General features: G+C 41.1%; 1 protein-coding gene across 1 annotated transcript; it reads right to left on the reverse strand.

Moving 5' to 3' along the window:
- Nucleotides 1-3,188: 3,188 nt before the first annotated feature.
- Nucleotides 3,189-27,452, reverse strand: LOC121697755. The gene is made up of 5 exons (XM_042079418.1): nucleotides 27,393-27,452; nucleotides 7,510-7,581; nucleotides 7,204-7,422; nucleotides 5,878-5,949; nucleotides 3,189-5,790 (listed from the first exon to the last, which is right to left on the reverse strand). The coding sequence occupies exons 1-5, from the start codon at nucleotides 27,450-27,452 to the stop codon at nucleotides 5,500-5,502; spliced, it is 714 nt and encodes a 237-aa protein (XP_041935352.1). The 3' UTR covers nucleotides 3,189-5,499.
- Nucleotides 27,453-27,664: the final 212 nt, after the last annotated feature.

Genomic DNA, 27,664 nt, shown 5'->3' on the forward strand with positions numbered 1-27,664 from the left:
TGCATCCTGATCAACCTGCAATCCGTAGGGGCCGCCCCAGAGGGGTCCCTAACCGTCCTGCCCGCCCGGCTTCCTGTCATGTGCCTGACCCTGACCCTGTCTCGGTACCTGTCCCGTCTTCTGTCCACGACCCTCCAGCTCCCTCCGAGGATGAGGATGTTCACTCGGACCGCTCGGAGGAATTCTAGCCCTCCACCGGCTCCCCTCCGCCCTCCCGACGTGGTGTCACTCTTGGGGACTTCTGGGGCCGTCCCTTAGGGGGGGGGTTCTGTCATGAGCTCTCTCTCTGCCTGGTAACACGTGCTGATTGAAGTCTGATGACCTCCACCTGTTCCTGCTCTGCTCTGCCTCACCCTCGTTACCTACCAGCTGCACTGCATTCACCACTCATCATGCCCTCTATATAAAGCCTTGCTTTTCAGTCCACACTTGTCAGATCGTCTGCAACCAGCACCAGTTACCTGCCTGTTTATTGAAAACGCCTCTGACTCTTTGCCTGTGATCCCGGATCCGCTCGACTACTTCTGTGTTCTCCAGCCCCGGTAATCTTGACCTGCCTTCCGTCCCTCTTCTACGAATACCGCCTAGTCCTTGACTGTACTGCTGCTTCGTTTCAATTGCTGTTGTGTGTGTGTTTCCCCCAGGACTTCCCGGATCATCCAGCTCCTGCCTTCGCTGTTCGGCTACTGGGGGAACACACACACGCAGACTCTTGGAACTCCTGTACCCCCCCCGGAACCCCTGAAACCCCCAACCCTTAAATAAACTTTTGAACGTGACGCAATTGTGGTCCTCGTCCTGTTTGGTGTCTGACAGCCAGATGTCTGCATCATCTGGCAAAAAGAAGACATTGTTAATTCTGTGCATAGTTTGGATGTTCTTGTTTTGTGTTTGCATTATTTTAATAGACTGCAATATTACTATTTGTCAGTGTTTCACGGACCACCTAGCAAAAAAAAAAAAAACAGTAGACCTACTTCAACAGTATATTACACAATAGGCCTTCTTACTGAACCACCTTGCTTATTGTCTTTGCACCTTGCTTATGGTGTCAGAGGATTCGTATGATTTAAACTGGCATAGGTTACATCAGTGTTGCAGAACTGTTTGGATTTACATACAAGTTGGTTCAATATTGCAAACAACTCATCTATTATATTTTACCACATCTACTTGTGGAACACTTGAGAGAGCTTGCGGACCACACTTTGAGTACTACTGCTGTATGTAAATATAATAAAGTTGACCTGTTTTGTATATTTGTTTTAGGAGTTTCATCAGTTTTTGTCCCTTTTAAGCTAAAGGTTTATCTTACCTTTCATATCTTCTGTCTCACAGAGGGCCATAGTCGTCATAGTCGAATGTTTAGTGCATTTTGAAGGGAGTACATTATGCTAAGGCAGACTGGTTCTAATCCTGGGTACAGGGTCATACAGACAACAGGGGTACTGGTGTTGCCCATTTTTCTAACCACATGAGCAATCCCCTTACGAAAAAGTAGTATAGGAATCTTATAATATTTGGGACAAAATATTATAGTAATCTTATAGGAATAATTGGGACATACTGTAGAAGTACTACTAATAACTCTATAATATCCTGTAACCGCTATAGTTTTTCTATAGTAGTCTTATAGTACCTATAGTATGTCCAAATACTATAGTATTCCTATAAGATTACTGTAATATTTAGTCCCAAAATACTATAAGATTCCTATAGTAGGCTACTTTTTCTGTCATACGTGACAGAAAACAACTTGAGTAGGCTAACCTCTGCCAATGCCAGGCTATCAAAGCCATAGTTCTCATTACCGGAGAAGTCTTGCAGCACACATTCTCTGCTTCTGTGGGCATTCTGGTACAATTCCAGCAAAATATAGCTAGGTAGGCGTGTTTGCATTTAGATCTATCTATATATTGGGCTATGACCAAGTGGTCTTTCAATGATAGTATCATGGAATTCAAACCATAACTATCTAGCTATTCCGATAGCATTAGCAGGCTAGGTCAGTGGCTGAACTGCATTTAGGGTGCTTACCTGTGTTGTGAAATAAAATATCTACTAGGAAGATTGCAAAGACTTTTGACTGTGTAAAGAAATAGGTCTTTATTTTAAAACGTTTCCAACTGTTTATTACTTGAAAGCAAGATGACGATTGTCACAAACGTTTACCTCTTTTAGGAGAAATTTTAAGCTGACAGGCAATTGTTACCATTCTATTAAACCAACGTTCACCGACAAACGATCAGGAAGCGGTTCTTCTTCCTACTCGAATACTAGGATCAAACACATGAAGTTGTATCTCCGAAGACATTTTCTGCAACAGTTTTGACTCGAGTTTTAGCCAGGTTTTAGCACTGTAAAGTTGAATATGGAGCATAGCACAGGCAGAATCGGATGAGGACGCATTGGAGGAAGCGTCACAGTACTGTTAGCCAATCAGAGGTGAATTCATTAGCATGTCAGTAATATTCATGACTAGAGGCGAAATCCAGTCGTTCCTCCCCGCCCACCTTCCCCACCAAACTAGAACAGCATGAAACAGACGCAGCACAGCATTTTTTTCACCAAAACCGGCTCACAGGGCATTCATCAATACTACAGACCACTGCAAAATTAATGAAAAAACGATGAGATGAGACCTTTAAGATCAGTGGCAGAGAACTCTGTTTGGTTATGAATTTAGTGCCTGTTAATAATAAAAGTGTTGCCTTTTCAAGTTTCTGTGGTTTGTGAGTCTGGGGGGAGTTCATTGGCCTGTAGTCCTGTTAAAGGTTTGTGAGTCTGGGGGGAGTTCATTGGCCTGTAGTCCTGTTAAAGGTTTGTGAGTCTGGGGGGAGTTCATTGGCCTGTAGTCCTGTTAAAGGTTTGTGAGTCTGGGGGGAGTTCATTGGCCTGTAGTCCTGTTAAAGGTTTGTGAGTCTGGGGGGAGTTCATTGGCCTGTAGTCCTGTTAAAGGTTTGTGAGTCTGGGGGGAGTTCATTGGCCTGTAGTCCTGTTAAAGGTTTGTGAGTCTGGGGGGAGTTCATTGGCCTGTAGTCCTGTTAAAGGTTTGTGAGTCTGGGGGGAGTTCATTGGCCTGTAGTCCTGTTAAAGGTTTGTGAGTCTGGGGGGAGTTCATTGGCCTATAGTCCTGTTAAAGGGCCGCGACACTTGTACTCTGAACAAGAACAATAAAGTTGAATCTTATCTAATCTAATCTGATACAACCAACAAACTATTTACAAATGTACACTATATACATGCCAATCAGGACAAAGCCCCGCAAGACGCAAAGACCAAGCCTGAAAGGCAGAAGGGCTGCCCAGGCTGGTCTGCCAGGCGCAAGATCCAACCATGAAGCACAAGCCAGGCCCCGCCAGACGCAAAGGCAGATACTAGGCAGTCCAGGTCAGCCCACAATTTGCATGGCCAACTAAGAGGGGCATGAGACAACTGGTAACATGGTAACCTCAACTTTGGGTCACAGAATTCGCTTTCAGTCTCTTTCATGAGTGTTTGGAAAGGAACACATGTATTGGTTGTCACTCACTGAAAAGCACATGCGTTTACCTTTGAGGTGTTCCACTGGCACAAGTGTGGAAGGCTCAAAATGATCAACCAGTTTGATATGTGGAACAAAGCCATATGGATGCAACAATGGGAAAGCATGGACCACATAAAATGGCTTAAAAATCAGCACCACATCATCATTGGGTAGATATATAATCTTTTCAATTTCTCCACACCTACCACTGGTTAGTTCGACATAACATTCCTTCCGTCTTCGAGACAGTGTATATTCCTTACTTGTGAATATCAAGCCATGTCTTAGCATCCTTTTATGAACAACAACTTCATTCAGAGGACACAACCCGTAGCCAGCTAACAAAAGCTGCTCTTCTGGACTAGGTATGTGGACCATGCCATTATCAAGAAGTACACAGTCATCACATCTGACAGCTTTCTTAACGGTTGGAAAATTGTTCATTTTTGCACAGACACTTGATCTTTTGAGTACTTCAAAGCAAAGCTTGGAATTGAGCTGTATGCCAGGTACTTATTGGCTATCTGCTGGGCAACTGCCTTTGTTCCTGAGACTAATTTCAGCAGAGAGCCATTTGCACTCTCAAAAGGAAAGGCTGAATGAGCCCACAACGGACCCCACAATCTCACAGACTTTCCGAGATGACTGAGCAAATGAACATTGAATGTCATTTCTGACTCACCATACAACATTTGAAACCTGTATGTAAATTCCAGGAGTAAAGTTTCGGCTTTGCCGATGTCATCTGAAGAAATCTGATCTTGCAAAAGAAGAAAGAGAGCAGACACTAACAGACACAAGTTTCCCAAGTACTGTTTTGGCAAAAACCCACTCAAACATGGAACACAATAAAACAAGAGCCAATTCCGCCATTCTGTCGCTTTCCAGTGAATTCGGTCAGACAATTTCCTAGGAAGTCTAGTGATCAAATGCGGTGGTTTGATTGACACAATTCTGGCATCAATCACCCTCAACTTGGCAGGACTACCGACATAGTACGGTTCTCGGCAGGACGTACTGTCAACTAAAAGTTTTGTAATTTGCCTTGAAACTCCCAGTAATGTGGCATGCATATAGTCAGGTACAAAGCCCCAAACAACATCAAAGTAAGGCAAATTTATCAGTGGTGTTGGACCTTTAACACCTCTGACAGTTCTGCCAGTTCTGACAGCCAACTCCATGTCCTGTAGCATCATCTCATTTGTGCGGTCTTCATAAGAATCAGCAGAGACCGGGTACTTGATGACTCTCCCCACTATTTCTCCCGGGTGCAAACAAAAGCTGCAGCCATAGTAGCCATTGAACTGGGTCGTATTCAGCATCTGTGGCCTTGCTTTGGAATCGACACTACAACAAAGGCCAACTAATTTGCTTTTGACAAGCTCACCTTGATTTCTCCAAGTTACACCAACATTTGCCAGTTTCTTTGCTTGTTCTACGAAAGGCTTGAGAAAAATTTCCATCAACGGCTCACAGGGTCCACACCACAGGCCTGCTAAAATCAAGTGTTTTGACCTCATTGCAGGCGGAAGTTCATTGATCATAATATGAATTGGCCACATAGAAAATTTGGCAGACTTAAACAAAGGTGATCCATCTGAATTAAATGTATAGGACAAGTTATTTGGGTTAGAGAGGATTTCACCCGGCCCTGCAAGTGCCTTGTATTTCACACCATCACAAATGATTACTCTTTGTTCTAATGAAACGATAATTCAAATGACTGGACACATCACTGTTTTCAAGAAAGGCCTGGATCTGCGAGTCTAAAGGTAAGCTGAGGAAGAAGCTACCACCGTTCAGTTTCATCTGTTTCAAAGGCAGTCCCACAAGTTACACAATGTTTTCTGTTAGTGATTTCATGACTTGTGCCAATGAGATGTTTACATTGTTGACAATATATCTGGAAAGAGATGTCTTTGGATTGTTCATTGAAAACTTTGTTGAAGAGATACTTAGACCTAGGCAGGACCTCATGACCAAATAATTGGTTGATCAGTGAGCTGGACACCTGTGATGTTATGTTTTGCAATGTAACTCATTAGCATGAGGAGAGCTTCAGCTTTCGAGACATTACTACGGGCAGTCAACAAGGCTTCCATTTCCCTGTTTGTCAGCTGTTCAGTTTCATCATGGGGAGGGGCTGCTGGAGAGCCGAGAGGAGAGTTGAAAAGAGAGCTGAGAGAAGAGCCGTCAAAGCTGAAAGTAGAGCCGAGAGATCCGGCATCAGCGAGTACACGAGGAGTGTCCCTGCCTCGAGGAACCTGAAAAAGAGAATGGAGAGAGTGGGCACATACAGCTGCTTGCACACCACCCACCTGAGAGGTAACACAGGCTGGATGTACACTTACTGAGTGGACTGGAGAGCCAATGGGATGTCCGTCAGTGGTGAGTGCAGGAGGAGAGTCCCTGCCAGGAGGAACCTGAAAAAGAGAATGGAGAGAGTGGGCACATACAGCTGCTTGCACACCACCAGTGTAACTCAAAAAAGGAATATATTACACATTACTCGCTACTGGAAAAAATGTAACCCCTTACATTACTTCTTTACTCTCTAACGTGTTACATTACTTTTTACATTACTGCGTTGAATTCTTTCTATGTATGCCGTTATTGATATTGCCCCCTTCTATTTATTATTTAATTAATGACGTTGTATGAAACATTAGGTAGCATAATCTAGTCTATTACACTACTCCAATCCAGGTTGCGCTGTAGGCCTACCAGGCATTTCTTTCAGATAGCTGATTGCTTTGTCTTACTGAAAGCTGCCTTCAAGTACAAATACGGTACCTCAGTGCTGCTTTTAAAAATTGTGCAAATTCGAATTGCTTTATGGAGGCGCTGCTGCCCTGCTTGCGCACCCTCCCTCACAATGTTGATTGGTGACACGCACACAACTTGCAAAAAATTTAACTGCTTTGAGTGAAGTGCGCTCGCAACTTGTGCATCTTCTGTCATTAATACTAGATGCTCTTGTTCACATTGAAAACAGTGGCAATCCTAGTTTGTATAACACCCTGAAATCTTTTTGCAGGCAATTTGTGGTGTGAATGACTTCAGACCAGTCATTAGTTAGTTGTGCACTGTTTCCCACTCTCCCGCTCAGTATTAAGCTTACACATACTCCAATGGGTTTGATTTTTTGCGAATGTTCTTGTCGCCCTCCCAGAAGATGCACACACACACACACACACTAATACCGGCAATGCAGTTTAACTTAATTAAGAACGCACTCACTACCGTGACATTTTGAACGGCAGATTTTTTTTTTATACAGGTGAATATTTAGAGTTTTATTTTTAGCTCTTATAAACGACCTGATTGTAAATAGGAAAGCAAAAAAGTATCATTTAAAGCCAAGAAGACCGTCTCAGAGGCAGTGCTAAGAGGCGGCCTGATTCCACGCACCCTGCTCATGATAGGGTAAAGCACACCACGGCAACATTTCAACGGCTTGAGGAGGATTCCTATTTCCTAGTAGGCTACGGTATCTCAAATAGGAGAATAAAGTCATCTTTGCCCACACACTGTTAGTAACTGTAGTGTGATTATTGAATTTAGAAAAGTAAAGCATTACACTACTAGTTACAGACAAATGTAATGTGATTACAGTAACACGTTACACCCAACTCACCACCCACCTGAGCGGTAACACAGGCTGGATGTGCACTTACATAGTGGACTGGAGAGCTGAGTGTAGAGCCAAGAGGAGATCCATCGTCGGCTTCCATTTCCCCGTTTGTCAGCTGTTCAGTTTCATCATGGGGAGGGGCTGCTGGAGAGCCGAGAGGAGAGTTGAAAAGAGAGCTGAGAGAAGAGCCGTCAAAGCTGAAAGTAGAACCGAGAGATCCGGCATCAGCGAGTACACGAGGAGAGTCCCTGCCTCGAGGAACCTGAAAAAGAGAATGGAGAGAGTGGGCACATACAGCTGCTTGCACACCACCCACCTGAGAGGTAACACAGGCTGGATGTACACTTACTGAGTGGACTGGAGAGCCAATGGGATGTCCGTCAGTGGTGAGTGCAGGAGGAGAGTCCCTGCCAGGAGGAACCTTATAGAGAACAGAGACAGTGTACAGTCAATACAATGCAAACATTCTAAATCTAAATACAGAAAATTAAATCATGTTAAATCAAGAAAATATATGATTTTTGTGCCTCATAAACTCTTATTTTGCCACAAGAAATGTTGCACTGGTTTTAAGCTGCTTTGAAGCATGCACTGCTAAACATGTTATAAACTTAAACAGGCTCAAGTCTGCAAACTAAACATTACATCTCGCCGACTCCTGACTCTTAAGGGTACGTTGGATTCATCATCCGGCTCTAGGTAATATTTATAGCGCTTCCGAGACATCTTTTTTTCAAATAGGAAAAGGCAAAAGGATTTCAATACAGGCCTAGGTGTTGATTACAACTTCGCGCCATTCTAACAGCCTAAATGGTTAGAATTTGTGGACGCGCGAGGTAAGTGCTTGCATGCGAGACAACCTTTACATACAGTAGGCAGCCCATCTCTGGAAACCACCAGAAAACTACCGCCGATCGCAAGACAACATGTTTAAACGGCCTACGAAGAGGTTGAGGGTGCCCAAACTAACGGAGGAAGAAGACGAAACACACACAACAAATGCACCATTCAAGGTAATTGTTCACGTTAATCATTCTAGATAAATGTAGATAAAACATATTCTTAGGCCTACCTGTTACGTTGCCATCCAAGTTAGCCTACTGTCGTTGACAAGCGAGGTGCTTCTCTTCAGACAGACCGAGGTGAAGTTTGATTTCAGACAGGCAGCGAGTGACACCAGAGTGAAAATGACACATTGGCTTGTAACCAAAGTAGGCCAAGGCTACTGGTTCAAAAGTGACCAATGTAGGCCTACAACTGTTCCAGATGGTAAAAAAAAAAAAAACGTAGGCTCCTCAGTCTAACCCGACATTCGCGTAGCTTTGACTTTGTTCATAAAGTCCATTTGAACATACAAAGTGGACGTAGGGCTCAGGCTAAATATTTGTTAAATGTTATCAACTAGGTCTAGGGGGGAACTGGGACGAATGAAACTTTTTAATTAAACGTCATTTAGGCTACAAAGACATTGTAAAACACTGAAAGCTAATATTTTGTCACTGTAAACCCTAACAAGTTTAGTGTAGCCTATACTCAAAACTTTTGTGGCTACAATTTAAAAGTTTACTTCCAGTTTACTACTTTTTTTGTTATTAATTTAATAGCCTACATTTTAAGTTGTCCTGTCTAATATGTTATATTATATTCCTACTTTTCTCTTTTTTAACCTCTACATGGTAAACCCTAATAAATTCAGTGTAGGCTAGGCTATTTTTGTGATAGCCTAACCTATTTAAAAAATGTAAGTAGGCTACTTGTAATAATATTCCTAAGTAGCCTAGACTTTCATTTAAAGTATATATTAAATGTATATTATATTTATACAGCAAATTTATACAGTCCAAGAACCTTCACCTTATAAAGTGAAGATCAACTCCATCCCAGGAGAAAGTACACAGACACATAGGCTAATACAAGCAAGCATTAAGTGCCAAACTTTGTGACACCTCCAAGTGGGCAGGTCAGTGTTAATTGAGAAATAAGTCAATTTCACATTAAACTCAGAAGAGAATATCTTGTGTCTAAAATGTCCTATATATGTCAATAATGGTCTTCTCTTTAAAGGAACCGTAGGCCTATGTAAGAAATGTATTTCAATTAATCATAAAATGGCCATGATATGTCACAGACATTAATAAATCATGCACATTTCAAATACTTATATCAATGACAACAGTAGTCCGGCCAGGAGATTGTCATTTAAAAAGTGAAGTTGCAGCCCCCAACTGATGTTCATGTTGTCATGTTGTGTTTTGGCCTGATGCGCCACCCTCCACCGATCTACTAATCACAGTCAGTAGTGTTTCGGCATCCGGGTTTCCAGCTCTGCCAGTCAGGGGGGATGGGGAGGGGATACACCGCTCTACAGCATTTTGAAAGTGATTGCCGTACCAGTTTTGGCCACAATATTACATACGGTTCCTTTAATGGTAATCCTCATAATAACCTGAAAATCTCTTAGACATTCATTTTTCTCATCAGTTCTTCTGTCATACACATCTCAAAAAGCCAGAAAGTAGAATTTACCCATTTACCCAACAAGAAAGTAGAATTTACCCATAATCCCTAACTGCGGTAGTTAGGACCTTAGCTGACCATTTTAAGTACAGCCCACATATAGGCTGTTTCTCAAAGTTAAGGACAGATCCTTCAAGGCTGCTTTTTCAAGTATATTACGTCATTGAATCTCGCCAAGCACTGTTCCAATGTCAAAGGTGCTTTAAAATACAGTACTGAGTCCTCGTTCTGAGAATTTCTGAGGATGTATGCAGATCATCTACGTGCTTGGAACACCCACAATCCTGTGCGCACATTTATAGAAGATTCCAAATCTGTACTAAAGGGAGCGTACCTATGTTCCCCGGGTCCTATGTTCCCCGCTTTGTATGGGACCGGGGAACATAGGACCCTTTTTTAAAACCATAACCATAATCCTAACCCTAACCCCGAGCGGGGAACATAGGACCTGGGGAACATAGGGATGACCCCGTACTAAACAAGGCAGTTCGCTATGAATTTAAATGTAAACATTGTCTTATTGACAACTTTGAACTCTCACACATAATAGTTTAAATAAGGCATTTAGGAAGGGTATTTAACCCTTCACTAATGAGAGTAATTGCTAGCTAAATAGTTGCCTGGCTAACGTCAGACCTCATCTCATTGAGATGGGGTCTGAGAACTTAATTTTCTCGTATTTGAAACGTGGTTTACGAATGCCCAGAGCCGTTTATTGGGCGCTACGAATGTCTATCAAATGCGTCTGTATGTAGCTCATAACGGCTTCGGTGTGTCGTCATCGTCTTGCTGCCCTCCCTCCGTTCTGTGATTGGTTCCTTCGTTGAGGTGAAAACGAAGTCCATAGAATCCAGGCTGCCTAGCAGCGTGAATAAAATTGTGTGCGTAAGGCAGCATGGGAAAACCCAGGCTAGCTAAATAGTGCACTTTGCTCACCAGATTAGGACGCTTATTACAAACAGTTTTTTTTTTCCGAACACGTTGATGACGTCAGATAGGAATAAACTTTGCATCGGTATAATAATTTGCTTTGCTCCAGGTTTTGTGTCGTGGAAATAGGGCCCATTGTCACATACAGCAAACATCACCTCACCATCAGCTAGCTGCCTGAGCCCTGATTAAACTAAAAATACACAATCTCTGTGGACAGCCCAGGCTCCAAAAACGGCAACAAAAACAACCTGGTTCAGCCTGGGGGGTATTCCAAATACCTGGTTTAGTGACAAACCTGGGTAAATTAACTCAGAGTAAGGGGTAAACCTCCTAATAGAAGAGCTGTATGGCTTCACTATTTTATGGCTACAATATTGTCACTAAACCACGTACTTGGAATACTCCTTGGACCATAAAATCATTATAAACTGTCCCAGCAAATCATCGACGAGTTGCGGGTTTAGGAGAGTTTCAATTGCATGGGAGAGATGGCGAGGGAGTAGCGAGTTGGCTCTGTTTTGTTTGAACGTCAACAGAAGTGACGTTACCCAGCATCGCTTAGAGCATCTTTAAGAAATAGAAGAAGTACAAAATCACTCTGAATGTGGACTGAACACTCCCCTAAATATCTTTAAGCTTTGCGCCTTTGACCAACCATTTCAGATCACCAAGACAGGGCCCTCAAAGTTCAAAAATCTTAGCAAAAATAATTTCTAACCTAGCCTAAATAATTTCCCTTAGGCATAGCCTTTTGGACACTAGTCATAGGCTAGCGTTTCAATGTGTGCTACTTCTGATGATTTGCCATTTATTTTCAGAAAGTGATAGAAAACAAGAAGAAAGGGTTACTTGAGATATTGAAAGAAAAAAAAAGGGAAAAAATAGCACAGCAAAAGCACGAGGAGTTAATTGAAGATGACGAAGATGAATTTGAAGATGAAGATGTAGATGATGATACAGGATATCCTGGAGTGGTGCCTGAACAGGTGTACAATGACCTTTTTAAAAAATACAAAACTGAAAAAAACAAACACAGAGTCACAACTGAAGAACTGAACACATTAAAAAGAAAGTAAGATCTTAATTTATTTTCCTTATTGGCTTGGCCTGATTGTCATGTTAGAATGTCACTCGAAAAAGCTTGATCATCAGGCAAAGGGTCAAATGTTTATTGTCTAATAGGTCTTCTTCAACTTTGTTCTAGATATGATGATTTGGAAAAAGAAGTAGTAGAGCTGCGGGACTTGAGGGCTGTGACTTATGATCTTAGGGAAAGTGTTGCAGCAATTAAACAATGCATGTCACCTGGTGAGTTTAGCAAACAAATCACTGGCAATCTGTAGGATAATGTATAGAACGCCGGTCATTATTGTCATTATCCTGAATTTCCCCTTGGGGATCAATAAAGTATCTATCTATCTATCTATTGGGAAAATAATGTAAGTCCCATCAGGGCGAACCAAACCCCGACGCGCAGTGGAAAGGTCTTGTTCCGCCCTGAAGGGTCTTATTTTCCCAATAATGACCGGCGTTCTATGCATTATCCCACTTATTATTACACGGCTCTTCACAATGCAAGTAGAACGCTCCATTGACTTGATCAGCCTATCAGCACTATCATAAACCATATTACACGGCTACTTGCCAAAACGAAACAATAAATTCCCCACTATATGACTATTTAGCCTACATAGCCTAGGCTATAGCCTATTTGTTACCGTTCATCGTGGCTTTTGCTGAGAAACAAATAGTTCGCTACAACACACGCTGAACTTGAATCAAACATTCTTTAGAACACAATTGATCAACCGTCTGCTTTTCACTTTTCACTGAATGAAGTTCCAGTAGTTGCGGAGTGATATGAAAGACCTGAATTCGAAGTTGGTAACGCTTTAGAATAACATGTGCTTATTAGGTATTAACAGTGCATTATAAGCAGTTAACAATTCATTACTAACAGTTAGTTAACTGTTTTTATCATTTAATAACATTAACTAACTGTTAACATGCAGCTTGTAAGTGTTAACAAGCAGCCTTTTAAGTTACTTACACGCATATTTGTTAACAGTTGTAAGTGTTAACAAGCAGCTTGTTAATGGTGTATTTAGACAAAGAGGTGGATAACTAATACGCTTATAAGACCTTTCTTACCTATTTGTAATACATTTTGCAGCCCCCCAATCTAAAGCCATGTAGCCTATAGCTCCACAAGCCTGACCTTCTATCTCTACAGTATATATCTTGATTTAGCTGTGAGAAAAGGCACCTTCAAAATTGCTGCAGTGAGCAGGAATCGAACCCCGGTCTACTGTGCCATAGAGTGACCTGTTACTGACTGAGTTACATTCCAATCTGTGTTTTTGGAAGAAAATGTTCATATTGATTCTATATTCCGATAATGTTCTATATCATACCAGCTATGCTTTTTACAAATATGTTTCTGATGGAAAAGTGGTTTTTAATTAATGCAGCAACAGACCACGAATGTTCGCCTCTGTTCAAAGCAAACTGAAACATGTTTCAAATTGATTGTGAACGTTTGCCTATGTTTGTGACTTTGAACGCACCCACTTGTCGTCTTTAAGCCTCGGTTGCTAGGTAACCAAACTATATACAGAGCTGGCATAATATCTTTAGACTACTGACAAACTGACAAACTGTTTTATGCGTTCACTGAACAAAGGTTATGGAAATTAAACACCACTAGGCTACATAGTCCTCACTTTAGATTTGGGGGGCTGCAAAATTTACTACAAGTAGGTAAGAAAGGTCTTATAAGCGTATTAGTTATCCACCTCTTTGTCTTATACACCATTAACAAGCATTAACAAGCTGCTTGTTAACACTTACAACTGTTAACAAATGTGCTTGTAAGTAACGGAAAAGGCTGCTTGTTAACAGTTGGTTAATGTTATCAAAGGATAACAACAGTTAACTAACTGTTAGTAATGAATTGTTAACTGCTTATTATGCAGTGTTAATACCTAATAAGCACATGTTATTCTAAAGCGTTACCGAAGCACAAACTCCGTTGCCATTGACAGCGGTCATTATTTTTTTCAGAGGTCCTCTAGTCGAAAATAATGACCGCTAGAACTTCAGGAAATCCCATTCAAGTCAATGGAGCGTTCTACTTGAATTGTGAAGAGCCGTGTAATAACATGGGTTATGATAGTGCTGATAGGCTGATGACACTGCTGACTATCTGACTTGACCTATTTGTCTGTAGAATCAACTGCTACAGAAAATGTTGCACTGGATGTTGCACCAAATGCTGTTTCAGCCCCAGGTGATGAGTTGGCTCAGTTCTTTGAGGAGGATGGAAAGGTAGGTCTTGTCCAAACCTTGTCTGTATCAGTGGTTCCCAAAACCAAGTCTTGTAAAATGTTTTCAGTGCACATCCTACTTCTTTCTCTCAGCCCTTGATAATTTTGCATGTTGAAAGCTACATTACTGAGGAAGGAGCATCAATATTTGAAGAGTAATTCCTAGACAAAACAATGTATAGGACGGAAGAAAATGTTGTCTCTTGGCCCATGAAAAGATTGTACAGAATATTCAATTAATTCCTACAAAGCCTCATTTGGAAAAAAAGGCAAAGGGCATTATAAACTGCTTCCCCCCTTCATATGTACAATCCAAATTCCCAAAAGGTTGGGATGCTTTGTAAAATGTGAATAAAAAAGAATGCTATGATTTACACAGGGTTCCCACGGGTCATGGAATTTCTGGAATATCATGGAATATTGGAAAGTCAGGGAATTTTATCATTTTCAATTTTATCATTTTTGCGCAGCATGGTCACGATGCTAAGCGGATTTAATAGCAATTTAGCCCGCCTGCTTCTATGTGACAACAACAATCCTTCAGCAATCTTTAATGTTTTGTTAAATGCACATGGAAAAGAGGGGCAGCGCCGCAGCTGGTTCGTTACGAGAGAGAGCGGGGCGGGGCAAGGAAAGGCTGCGTGCGTAAAAAGCGCAGCTCAATGAAAGTATTTTATCTTGTCCTTAAATTAATGGGGCAGCCGTGGCCTACTGGTTAGCGCTCCAGACTTGTAACCGGAGGGTTGCTGGTTCGAACCCCAACCAGTAGGAGCAGCTGAAGTGCCTTTGAGCAAGGCACCTAAACCCTCACTGCTCCCCGAGCACCGCTGTTGTAGCAGGCAGCTCACTGCGATTCACTGCGACTGATTACTGTGTGCTGAGTGTTTTTCACTAATTCACAGATTGGGATAAATGCAGAGACCAAATTTCCCTCACGGGATCAAAAGAGTATATATACTTATACTAAATAGTACAACATAAACATTAATATGTGGCGGCCGGTTTTAATTTCTTGGTGCCCCGCCACAGATTACTCAACGTATGGGAAACACTGGTCAATATATTATATTCATTATATAGTAAGTCATGGAAATTCAGGTATTTTTGTCAGGGAAAAGTCATGGGATTTTACATTTGACTTTAGTGGGAACCCTGTTTACAAATCATGTCAACCCTATATGTAATTGAGACAAAAACAACATATTAACTGTTGAAGGAGATCAATTTGACTATTGACTGTTGCAGCTAGTGAATTAGCATGTTACAATGTAGAAGGAGATACAAGATATTCAGTGTTGGAGCCAACCTATAAAGAGCAGAATATCACAGAATATGCTGTTACAAGACACCTAAATGAATGAGCTGCATGAATAGCCTTTCATGCATAAGGTCCATATAAGCACATTTTGAATTTGATGCCAGCAACACGTCTCAAAAAAAATCAGGATGGGGGCAACAAAAGGCTGGAAAAGTTATGTTATGATAAGGACAACTAAAGGAGGAACATTTCACAACAGCTGGAACCATGAACAATTTACAAAGCGTCCTTTTTACGGAATTCGGGTTGCATGATATATCAATATTTTTTTCTGTAATACTTTTTAGATCTCAGAACTTTAACTAGACAATGTAATTTTGAGGAAATTACCAGTACATGAAAATGCAAAACGTATATTGACATAAAATGCAAAACAAACTTTTATTTGGAAACAGTTGTGGGCAGAGGAAACAGTTGGTGGGAGTCAAAGTTAATGACAACTGGCAGTTGAAATGGCTGAACAGTTAAATAGTTGAGTAGTTTAAATAGTTAAATTATCTATCTTTTTATCTTTTAAACTATATACTCTCAGGCTTATGGTTAAAGCCTGAGAGTATATAGTTTAAAAGTTGAATGTAGATAATGTAATGGATGTTGATAGCCAGAAAGTTGAATGGATGTTGATAGGCAGATTGTTTAATGGATGTTGATAGATAGTTTAATGGGTGGATGAGTGAATGGTTTGAAGAAGATGTATGGATAGACAGTTTGATGGAATGTGCCTTATATCCTTGTAGAATGGAGAGGCAGAGACAGTTGGCCTAGTTTAGCAGCTGGCAGTTGATACAGGTGCAAATCAATTTAATTAGCCCATTGTGATGTCATAGTGCCAATGCAAAGTCTATGGGGGGAAAAGCTTGATTTTACAGAAACAAAAAGTGCATTGCACATGTGTCATTTTCAAGAACTACGTTACAAAGTTTGAATGAAGTTTCTACATTAAACGGTTGAAGCTGAATTAGACGCAGACATTTTGGTTAGAATAATAATAATAACTAGAAAAGCATTTCCTGAAGGAAATACAGTGCATGAAAATGCAAAAATATGATGTAAAATATCATACAGAGTAAAAACAAACTATATTGGTTGCTAGGTAGATGAGGTTTAATATAGTTGGAATGACTGAACAGTTAAATAGGTGGATAGTTTAAATGGTTAAATTATTTAGGTAGATAGTTGACGATAACTGACAGTTGGAATGGCTCTAATGTTTGCTAGCAGTTATGCTAACTATGTTAACAAAGATAATAATGCTAACCAAGTTACTTAACTTAGTTAATTTAGCTAATGTTTTCTAGCAGTTTTTTTTTTAAATGCTAATAATGCTAATGCTATTAACTATGCTAACAATGCTAACTATGTGACTTAGCTAATAATTTATAGCAGTTATGCTAAAATACTAAGAATGCTAACATGCTAACTATGTGACTTAGCTAACTTAGCTATTCATTTTTAGCAGTTATGCTAACAATGTTAACTATGCTAACCATGTTACTTAGCTAATGTTTTCTAATAGTTTTGTCAAAAATGATAACTATGCTAATTAGCATGCTAACTATGCTAACCATGTGACTTAGCTAACTTAGCTAATCATTTTTAGTAGTTATGCTAACTATGCTAATTAGCATGCTAACAATGTTAAAATGCTAACTATGCTAACCATGTGACTTAGCTAACCTAGGTAATCATTTTTAGTAGCTATGCTAATTAGCATGCTAACAATGTTAACATGCTAACTATGCTAACCATGTTACTTAGCTAACTTAGCTAATCTTTTTTAGCAGTTTTACTAAACATGCTAACTATGTTAGCAATGCTAATATGCTAACTATGTTAACCACGCTAACTAGCTACAGTGGGTAGGAGTCATAGTTGATGACAAGTAACAGTTACAATGGCTGAACAGTTAAAAAGTTCAGTAGTATAAAGGGTTAAATTGTTTAACAGTGAAATATTGTAGTGAGGACTTTTATTTTGAAACAGTTTTTGGCAGAGGAAGCAGTTGAACAAGATGTGTAGTCTTAATAGAGCCAGTTTGTATGCTTAAAGCCTGAGACTGGCAGTTGATCCAGGTGGCCTGACCACCTGGCATAGGATTCTAATTGCTTAACGGCTCTATTGTGATGTCATCAGCCCATGCTAAGTCTATGGGGACATTTTGATTAGTTTTTAATTAATAGTTTAAAAAGTATAAAAGTTACAAAGATGAAAAATACATAGCACTCTTATCCTAAGTAAGACCTACGTAACATAGTTTGAATGAAGTTTCTACGTTAAACGGTTGAAGCTGCATTAGCTGTGTTAGAAGAAGAAAAATAACTAGAAAAGCATTTCCTGAAGGAAATACAGTGCATGAAAATGCAAAACATATGATAATAATAATAATAATAATAATAAAGCTTTATTTGTATAGCACCTTTCATACACAGAATGCAGCTCAAAGTGCTTTACATTTGAAGCATGTAACACATTAGTAGTCAGTCAGTCATTATCAATCACTTTTCTTTGCTGTTTATGATATGCTCAGCATATGTTAACATGATGTAAAATATCATACAGAGTAAAAACAAACTATATTGGTTGCTAGGTAGATGAGGTTTAATATTAGAATGACTGAACAGTTTAAATAGGTGGATAGTTTAAATGGTTAAATTATTTAGGTAGATAGTTGACGATAACGAACAGTTGGAATGGCTCTAATGTTTGCTAGTAGTTATGCTAACTATTTTAACAAAGATAATTATGTTAACCAAGTTACTTAACTTAGTTAACTTAGCTAATGTTTTCATTTTTAGTAGTTATGCTAACTAACATGCTAACTATGCTAACACGTGACTTAGCTAACCTAAGTAATCATTTTTAGTAGCTATGCTAACTAGCATGCTAGCAATGTTAATATGCTAACTATGCCAACCATGTTACTTAGCTAACCTAGCGAATCATTTTAGTAGCTATGCTAACTAGCATGCCAGCAATGTTAACATGTTAACTATGCTAACATGTGACTTAGCTAACTTAGCTAATCATTTTTAGCAGTTTTGCTAGCAATGCTAACATGCTAACTATGCTAACCATGCTAACTAGTTTAAAAAGTATAAAAGTTAGAAAGCTGAAAAATACATAGCACCCATGTCCTAAGTAAGACCTACGCAACGCAGTTTGAATGAAGTTTCTACGTTAAACGGTTGAAGCTGCATTAAGTGCGTTAGAAGGAAGAATAAGAATAAGCCTAGGAAGAACAGTAGAGTGCGTTTTCATGCACTGTAATAAATCGGATAACAGTAGAGTGCATGTTCATGCACTCTAATAAGAAGAAGCCTAGGAAGAGCAGTACAGTGCATTTTCATGCACTGTAATAAGACGACTTCGGATAACAGAACAGTGCATTTTCATGCACTGTAATTAACAAGTAAATGGAAATGATCTCTGAAACTCAAATACTGCCTGATTTCTCTGCAGCATAAACCCTAACTGTAATTTGATGTATTCCAGATACATTTAGGGCAGGGGGTCTGGATAAGAGCGGAGGTGTGGAGGAGGATTGGCAGCTCCCTCAAAGACTCTATTTTTGTGAAGGAGCTGGCAGTGGCCGTGTGGGGCACGGCAACTTTAAAAAAACAGATCAATTACGGGGAAGGAGTGCCCCACTAAAAAGGGAGAGGCAAGGCCACCTCTCACTCCAAAAAAATTCTGGGCTGTAAAAGGTAAGAAAATTATACTAAAAGATGTTTTCACCTGTAAAATTCTCACTCTTTCAGCACAGAGACTGTAGCTGTGGAACGGGTGCTCTGCCTCAAAACTAGCTTTAAATGTCGAAAATAAAGACGAAATGTTGAGATTAAAGTCAACATGATATTTCAGTTTTATTCTCAAAATGTTAAATTTAATCTAGACTAGTCATGGCAAAAATATTTGCCATACATTGTTGAGTCAATTTAATAGTTAATTTGCAATAACATGGAATAACACAGGTAAAATTGAAAAAGCTAAGAAAAAGTATTCCAAGGCAAGGAAAGACAATAAATCAGGTGAAATCTGTATGGGTAATTCTAACTTTTATCACACATCATTGTCAACTGTGTTGATAGATAAAAATAAATGGAAATATGAAATAAATACATAACAGATTCACTGTAAAAATGAATAGCTTTCCTTACTTAAAATGTTCTAGCAAGTAAAATTCAGTTTTTGTCTTTTGTTGAGATTACTTGCGTAACATGACTGTTACTTCATTTTGAGGTAGAAAAGTAAACAATCAAGTAAACTACACTTGAATTGCTGAAGTTTGTGCTACACTGTACAATTAGTTTGTTAACCTTACTAGCCTGTTAAGTTAACCTTACTTTTAAAAAGCATGGAACCAATTGCACTTCAAATTCATATTCCAGATTAGTCTGTAATTTCAAGTTGTGCAAACACAATTTGAATTCAATTTACTTCAATTTCACCTTGATCAATAAAGTATCTATCTATCTATCTATCTACTGTTTCTATCTATCTGTCTATCTATCTATCTATCTACTGTATCTCTATCTATCTATCTATCTAACAAATGCTCACTTAGTGTAGTGCACTTACACTACTGAGAATTCCTATTTCAACTAACTTGGTCATTAACCCTTTAGGCGCCAGAGGTTTTTTTCCGAAACGATCAATTTTGACATCTTCATTTCAAAAGGCTATATCTTAAAAGTGATAAGAGATAGAGACTTTCTGTAAATTAGAGAAATATTAAGGATGACCCAAAGTTTATGTAGAGATTAAATGTTTATATCTAATTTGCATATTATGACGTCATATGGTGGCGGCCATCTTGGATTATAGAATTTTCATGAAAAGTCGCATGTTTGAATGATAAAATCCACCACTTCTTTCCCCCCAAAATGTCCCTCACCTTCTGTATGCTATATTGCACAATACTGAATGCTCAGGTAAATAGTAAGTAGTGAACAAACTGTGTAAATCATTACTAATAAATGGCCGAAACAAACCAAATGCATGTAGCAGTAGACTGGCCTTTTGCTGTAGAGATTTTCCATTTACTACATACAAGGAAGTTTATTTTTACAAGGATACAAGGAAGTTTATTGTCACATGCATATAGTTACTGGAAGTAAGAAATGCAGTGAAATTATGTCTGGTGTCAGCCTATTTGTGCATTAATGGGGGGGGTAAAAAGTGCAGTAGAAGAGGGGTTTAGTAGATTAAGTGGCAAGGGCTGCATAAAAAAGGTGGGGGAGGATTGGGATTGGGTGGGGGGCACCAACAAGGAGCACCCAAGAGCAACAGGGGCAAGGAAAAACTCCCTTACCAAGGAAGAAACCTTGGGCAGATCCACGGCTCAAGGGGCTAACCCAACTGCCAGGGGTCTTGGTGTGTGTGTTGGGGGGATGACAGGGGAGATGGGATAGTGTGCTGTGTATGTGGGGAGAGGGCAGTGTGCAATATGTGTGTTGGAGAAGCTTCCTCATGAGACAATGTGCTGTGTATTGAGGGGGGGGGGGGGCAGTGTGCTGTAAGTATGTTGGGGATGTGTGTTGGAGAAGCTTCCTGATGAAATAATGTGCTGTGTATGTAGGGGGGGGGGGGGGCAGGGACTTACTATTGCAAGCAGAGTACTGTATGTAATGTATGTGAGTGATGACAGTGAAGATGTGTGTGTGGGCGGGAGGGGAGTGGAGCAGTGACTGTGTGTGTGTGTGTGTGTGTAGTGTGTAGGTGGGTAGGTGGGGGCAGTGTGCTGTAAGTATGTAGAGGATGTGTGTTGGAGAAGATCCTGAAGACAATGTGCTGTGTATGTGGGGGGGGGGGGGGCAGTGTGCAGCAAGTATGTAGAGGAGGCTTACTGTAGCAAGCAGTGTGCTGTATGTATGTGAAGTGATGACAGTGATGATGTAAGTGTGTGTGTTGGGGGGGGGGGGGTCAGGGACTTACTATTGCAAGCAGAGTACTGTATGTAATGTATGTGAGTGATGACAGTGAAGATGTGTGTGTGGGCGGGAGTGGAGCAGTGACTGTGTGTGTGTGTGTGTAGTGTGTGTGTAGTGTGCTGTAAGTATGTAGAGGATGTGTGTTGGAGAAGATCCTGAAGACAATGTGCTGTGTATGTGGGGGGGGCAGTGTGCAGCAAGTATGTAGAGGAGTGCTGTATGTATGTGAAGTGATGACAGTGATGATGTAAGTGTGTGTGTTGGGGATGGGGGTGGGGTGGGGTGGGGGGTGGGGGGGAAGAAAGGCTAGGCAATCAAGGACATGGGTAGATGGAGGAGAAATCAAAAATAATAAATAAAAAGTGTGCAAAAGTTGGAGAAAGTCAGATATGTGTGTGTGTGTGTGTGTGTGTGTGTGTGTTTTGACGTGTGATGAAATAAGAAAATAAATAAAAGGTCTGTAGCATAGGGAGAGGGATGTAAAAGTGTAAAAGTGCTAAAAGTCTTGTAGGTGTGTGTGGGTGTGGGTGTGTGTGGGGGGGGGGGTCATGAGTGCTGAGGAGTGAATGAGTGCAAAGTCAGTATAGTGTGAGTTCAGAGTTGGGAAATGTTTGAGAGTGCTGAGGAGTGAATGTGTGCAAAGTCAGTATAGTGTGAGTTCAGAGTTCGGATGGCCTGGGGATAAAAACTTCTCCTGAGTCTCTCAGTTCTGGCTTTGTGACTACATAGGCGTCTTCTTGATTTCAGCGGTAGGAATAATCCATTGTTAGGATGAGAAGAGTCCTTCAGAATCTTTTGGGCTCTTAGGAGTACTCTTCTGGAATAGATATCTTGTAGAGCAGGGAGTTGAGTTCTTATAGTACGTTCAGCTGAGCGCACTACTCTCTGCAGAGTACTACAATCTCTAACTGTGGAGTTCCCATACCAGGTGATGATGCTACCAGTTAGAACACTCTCAACCGCTGAAGTGTAAAAGGCCTTCATGATGGATGTAGAAACTTTGAATTTCCTTAGCTGACGAAGGAAGTAGAGTCGTTGTCTGGACTTCTTCAGAACATATTGAGTGTTAACAGTCCATGTTAAGTCTTCAGTAATGTGGACACCAAGGTATTTAAAACTTGTGACTCTCTCTACAGGTTGCCCGCTGATCATTAGTGGGGTGTAACTGTAGTTCTGCTGCTGCCTTCTGTAATCCACTACCATTTCCTTGGTTTTATTGATATTCAGTGTCAAGCTGTTAGATTGACACCACTGTGCCACCTCATCAACCTGATCCAAGTAGAACTGTTCATTGTTGTTACTAATCAGGCCCAAGATCACTGTGTCATCTGCAAACTCACTACATACAGTAGGCACTCTGATTCCATGTATGGGGCACATATAGATTATTCAGATGACACACAAACACAAGTAGACAAGACCTGTTTAGTTCAAAAGCTCATTTGCCACGGCAAGGCACAGATCAGGAGTGAGATGACGAGACAAGACAAGAGACAATGTTAGTATTTTTTTTCTTTTTGTTGTTTTTGTTGATGTTTTTTTTTCTTAGCTGACAAAGACACACACATCACAAGGACATGAACACACAAAAAGGAACACATAGTGTATGTCCTAAATGATCAGGGAAATAGATAGCAAATCAACAGTGTAAATCATTACTAATAAATGGCTGACATTTTTTTTTTTTTATGTAGCAGGCCTTTTGTTGTAGAGATAATGACTCCCTATCCCTATCCATACAGGGCCGGCATTCCCATCATCTTGTGATAGACTATGCATGACCTAATGTGTGTGTGTGTGGGGGAGAGGGAGAGGGAGAGAGCGTGTCACCACCTCCACCATGCGAGCAGCATGGCCAGATCTGCCTCGCGCGCGTCGAGTGGAGAGAATTTGCGCAGCTCGGACTAGGCCTACTGTCATTCTCATTGCGACTCCCCACACTGCCATTACGTTTCCCCCTAACTCTCCTATGAGCACTTCGACCTCGTCTAACATACCCAGTCGCATTAGACAAAGGCTCCACCACGTTACTGTCGCCGCGATTGTGGAGAGGCAAAAGACAGAAGCTAGCGCTATTAGGCTACCTCCAGCCTTGTTCACCACACCACTAACACCCTGCTAACTTCCCGATGAACACTCCGAACCCGTGAAACATTATTCCCACCAGTGACATTGGGCAAACGATTCAACGTTTGTGCTTGGTGTAAGCTAAACTATGGAGTAAACTCTCACTTTGTCCAGCTGCATCATTGAAGGCAGGGACGCATCTGAAGCCTCACTAAACGAATCACCGTCATTTCCTGAAGGCAGATATTCCCCTTCAGAATCAGGGTCCGCGAATAGAAGACCCAACACTTCATTTCAGGTAAACTTTTTTGATGCCATTAGACGATAATCTAATGCAAATACTCGCTAACGTTGACAATATCGCTCTGACTAAGTGGCTCACACGCACACTAGCTCCGGTATTGCACGCACTGATTCAATGCGCTGTAGCTCAAAACATTTGTTTAAACCATGACCTTTTTCGGACTCGGGGATGACGTATGACATGTCTGCCACCTAGTGGAGTGGATGTCGAACGAAATATGACACCCTATTTGACTAAATCGGCCGTTTTATTCAGTACCGCATCTTGTCGAGTAAACACGACAGTGGCGCCTAGAGGGTTAAGTATACTGTATGTTCAACACATGTATTGAAGTTGTGCTAACTAATGTCATTTCCCACAATGCATTTTCAGAATGCCACAGCCCCGGCCTACATATTTTATTTTTTTTTACTCGCATATTAATCTTTACTGAAATTAAATCTTAAATTACAATATAACAAAGTGACAGTGACACTAAAGGCTATAAATACTGTTGTTGTGTAATTTATGTTGATACATCACCCCCTCAAGTAGATGACTATCCAAAACACACTAATCCTGTGAATAGAATTAGTGCTGATAGACAGGCACAAATCTGTAGCTGGAAACCATACATACTGGTACACTGTCTCTGCTAAATGACTGAGGCTAAGCAAATGTGGGCTTGATTAGTATTTCGCCAGGAGACTTCCTTGGAAACTTATGTTTCTGCTGGAAATGGTGGTGTTAGTGGCTGTCCATTAAATGGCACTCTCCTCTCTGGTCAGGATAATATCAACCCCCAAAGCCTTTGTGATGTTATGGATACACCGAACTGCAAGAAAATGGGGCCTTAATGCAATGGTAAAACACCCTACCATATTCAGAAGTAATAGCAACTAGTCATTAGTCGTTTGCCATAGATAGAAGTTAATTTTCTAACTAGCTAACACTTGTGTTAACTACTACTGATACAAGTCTGAGCTGTGTCCTTAGTGCAGGGTGGTTCAAGGGTAGCCAGTTGGCGCTGGATCACTCAGCAGCCAATCAGCTGAGGTCCCGACTTGATGGGTGACTGACATTTATTTATTTCATGGTGCATTGCAAGACCGTGTGGAATGTCAATGTCAATATATAAATTATTTAATATTTTATTTATTTATTTCACATTTTATTTATCTACTTCGTATTTTATTTATTTATTTCATACTTCATTTCTTTATTTAATTTTGTCACTAAAAACATTGCATAATTTAGAACTAGTAGCTGTTTAACTAGTTTGTAACTAGTTTGTCCTGCAAGTTGAGAAATTAGTTGATTTGTGTTGGAAAGAAGTACAGTAGTTCTGCAAACAAGACAGTTTTACAGATTAAAAAGTTTAAATTGTAACAGGAAATGAACACAATGCAAGTGGCAACAGTGGAATAAGTGGGATAATACTATAATTCATGATTAACTCAGGAGTTACAAGTGGTTAGTTAATGATATCTTGTGAGCTCATCTAAAGTGAGGACGTTTTATGCCTTGCAACACATTTACAAATGAGTTATAAAGTTTACATTTGCATTTATTCATTTAGCAGACACTTTCACCCAAAGTGACTTACACATGTCAATGAAATGAAAGGGCAGGCCACATTGGTGGACGCCGGGGTTTGAACCCCAACTTTATGGGTTACTAGTGTGTGACTTATGTTTAGTTGATGTTATGACATGTAAAGTTACAGTGTAAGCTTGCCGAACTTAGTTATCGTCAGCCACGGGCAGTTTGACTGTGCCTAACGTTACATTCGTGACACTCCTGTTATCACAGAAGTAAACTGGAAAGAGCAAAAAATAGGAACATAATGGTCACATTAATCCCATTAACACACAGATAACTCTTACACCAACCTTATTTTGTGCCTTTTGTTCAAGATTGTTTCAAGATGCAGCATAGGTTTCCATTATATCCAAACAGTATGTGCAGTAACGTTCCATTCCATTCGTCACGGCATATTGTTTAGTTTCCGGTCTAGCTAGATCCAGTGTGGTGTTGTAGTTGTTCTAACGTTACTAGTTGTTGCAACAGCATGTGAAAAAACTACAAACTTTGTTAGACCAAAAATAACGTTAATCTTGCGATAAAAAAATTGACGCCGTTAAAATAGGTTTACACATATGACTCTTTCCTTAGCGTGTTTTCACTCTTGGCCCCTTAGTGGCAGTATGGGAGAATGACAGTCTGTTACATGTTCATCACATATGACTCTTATGTTAGCGCGTTCACTCTAAGGGTGCAAGTAGGTTTTTTGGCCACAAGTCGTGCAGCGTTGGTGTTAGATTGGCAGCACCCCTATGCACCCCCATTCTGACGCTCCGGACGCAATGGCGCCACCCCCGTCTCGCTGTGACCTTGCGTCGCGGAGCTAGGCGGTTGGCTAGGGCCGGAATCGTATGCGAGTCCACATCTAGCGTGCCTTCCACATGCAGGGGGCGTCGGGATTCACATGTGAGTGCCTCCCTAGCGTGACTAGTGTCACCCTTGTGTGGAAATCAGGCAGCTATGCCTCAGTGGGCAGCAGTCCCTGACTATGATAGGGGGTAATAGCCACAAGTGCACCGGGGTGCAGTTGGTTTTTTGGCCACAAGTCGTGCAGCGTTGGTGTTAGACTGGCGGCACCCCCATGCGCCCCCATGTTTTCTGACGCTCCGGACGCAATGGCGCCACCCCCGTCTCGCTGTGACCTTGCGTCGCGGAGATAGGCGGTTGGCTAGGGCCAGAATCGTATGTGAATCCACAGCTAGCGTGACATGTTCATCACATACGACTCTTGACTTAGCGGGTTTTCACTCTTGGCCCCTTAGTGGCAGTATGGGAGAATGACAGTCTGTTACATGTTCATCACATATGACTCTTGAGTTAGCGCCTGGAGGTTTGCTAGGGCCGGAATCATATACGAACCCGCAGGTATACCATGGGTTTGAGATTTTTTCGGCTCTGCTTAAGGCTTTAACCCTTGCGAGGTTAGCTTAAGTGGGGCACAGTGCACCAGTACTTATCGGTGCTTAAGCCTGGTTGTCCGTGGGGGGGGTGGTACCCAGAGGGGGGGGGCGTTTGCCACTTTGTGTTGCGGGCTTAGCATAGAGGGTGTTAGCTAGTTTGATTAGCGTGTTTATTTTGGGTTAGGTTAGGGGAACATGATCTTTGGTGGAGTGGGTGACTGTGAGTGCACTGGCCGATTGGATCCAACCACACCAACAAGGAGGGGAATAGGGTATGAAAAGGTCAACTGTCTGTCTATAAAATAATATAAATATGAAAAATATTTAATAAAGAAATAAGTAAATTAGAAAAGGGAAAAAAAAAGAAGAAAAATAAATAAATAAACAAACAACTCATTAAGGGGTGGGGGGCTGGAGGTTAGGTTGAGGGATGGGGGTTAGGTTAAGGGATGGGGGTTAGGTTTAGGAATGGGGGTGGGGGTTGGGTTTAGGGATAGGGGCTGGGGTTGGCCTAAGGGTTGGGTTAGGGTTAGGTTAAGGGGCTGGGGTAGGAATGTAGCCAAGTGGCTGAGGGTTAGGTTTAGGGATGGGGTTTAGGGATAGGGGCTGGGGTTGGCCTAAGGGTTGGGTTAGGGTTAGGTTAAGGGGCTGGGGTAGGAATGTAGCCAAGTGGCTGGGGGTTAGGTTAAGGGTTAGGTTAAGGTAAGTGGACAGGTGTGGAGAGGACACCTGGATTCCGGAGGGAGGCTGGCGCGGAGAAGACACCTGAATTCCGGACGGGAGGCACAGGCAAGCTAGCACGGTCCTTCCCGTGTTTTCATCAGGGCTTCCCCACACTCGTCCTTCCCATAGTTTCACCAGGGCCCCCCCACACCTGACCGTATCCGCGGCCTGGACCAAAGTCCAGACTCACGTTAGGCACGGTCCTTCCCATGTTTTCATCGGGGCTTCCCCACACTTAGCCAAAATAGGCCTTAAAAATTAGGCGAATTGCCATAGGGTTATGGTTAGGGTTTAGCTATGATTAGGCTAGTCCAGATAGACATAATAGCCCATTGTCATGCCACTAAGTGGCTATGACTGTAAAACATTCCCCAAGTAGGGTTAGGTTTAGGCAATTAGCCTTAGAAAAATTCCCAAATAGGG

Source organism: Alosa sapidissima, chromosome 2 (genome assembly GCF_018492685.1).
Source record: "Alosa sapidissima isolate fAloSap1 chromosome 2, fAloSap1.pri, whole genome shotgun sequence".
Lineage (NCBI taxonomy): Eukaryota > Metazoa > Chordata > Actinopteri > Clupeiformes > Clupeidae > Alosa > Alosa sapidissima.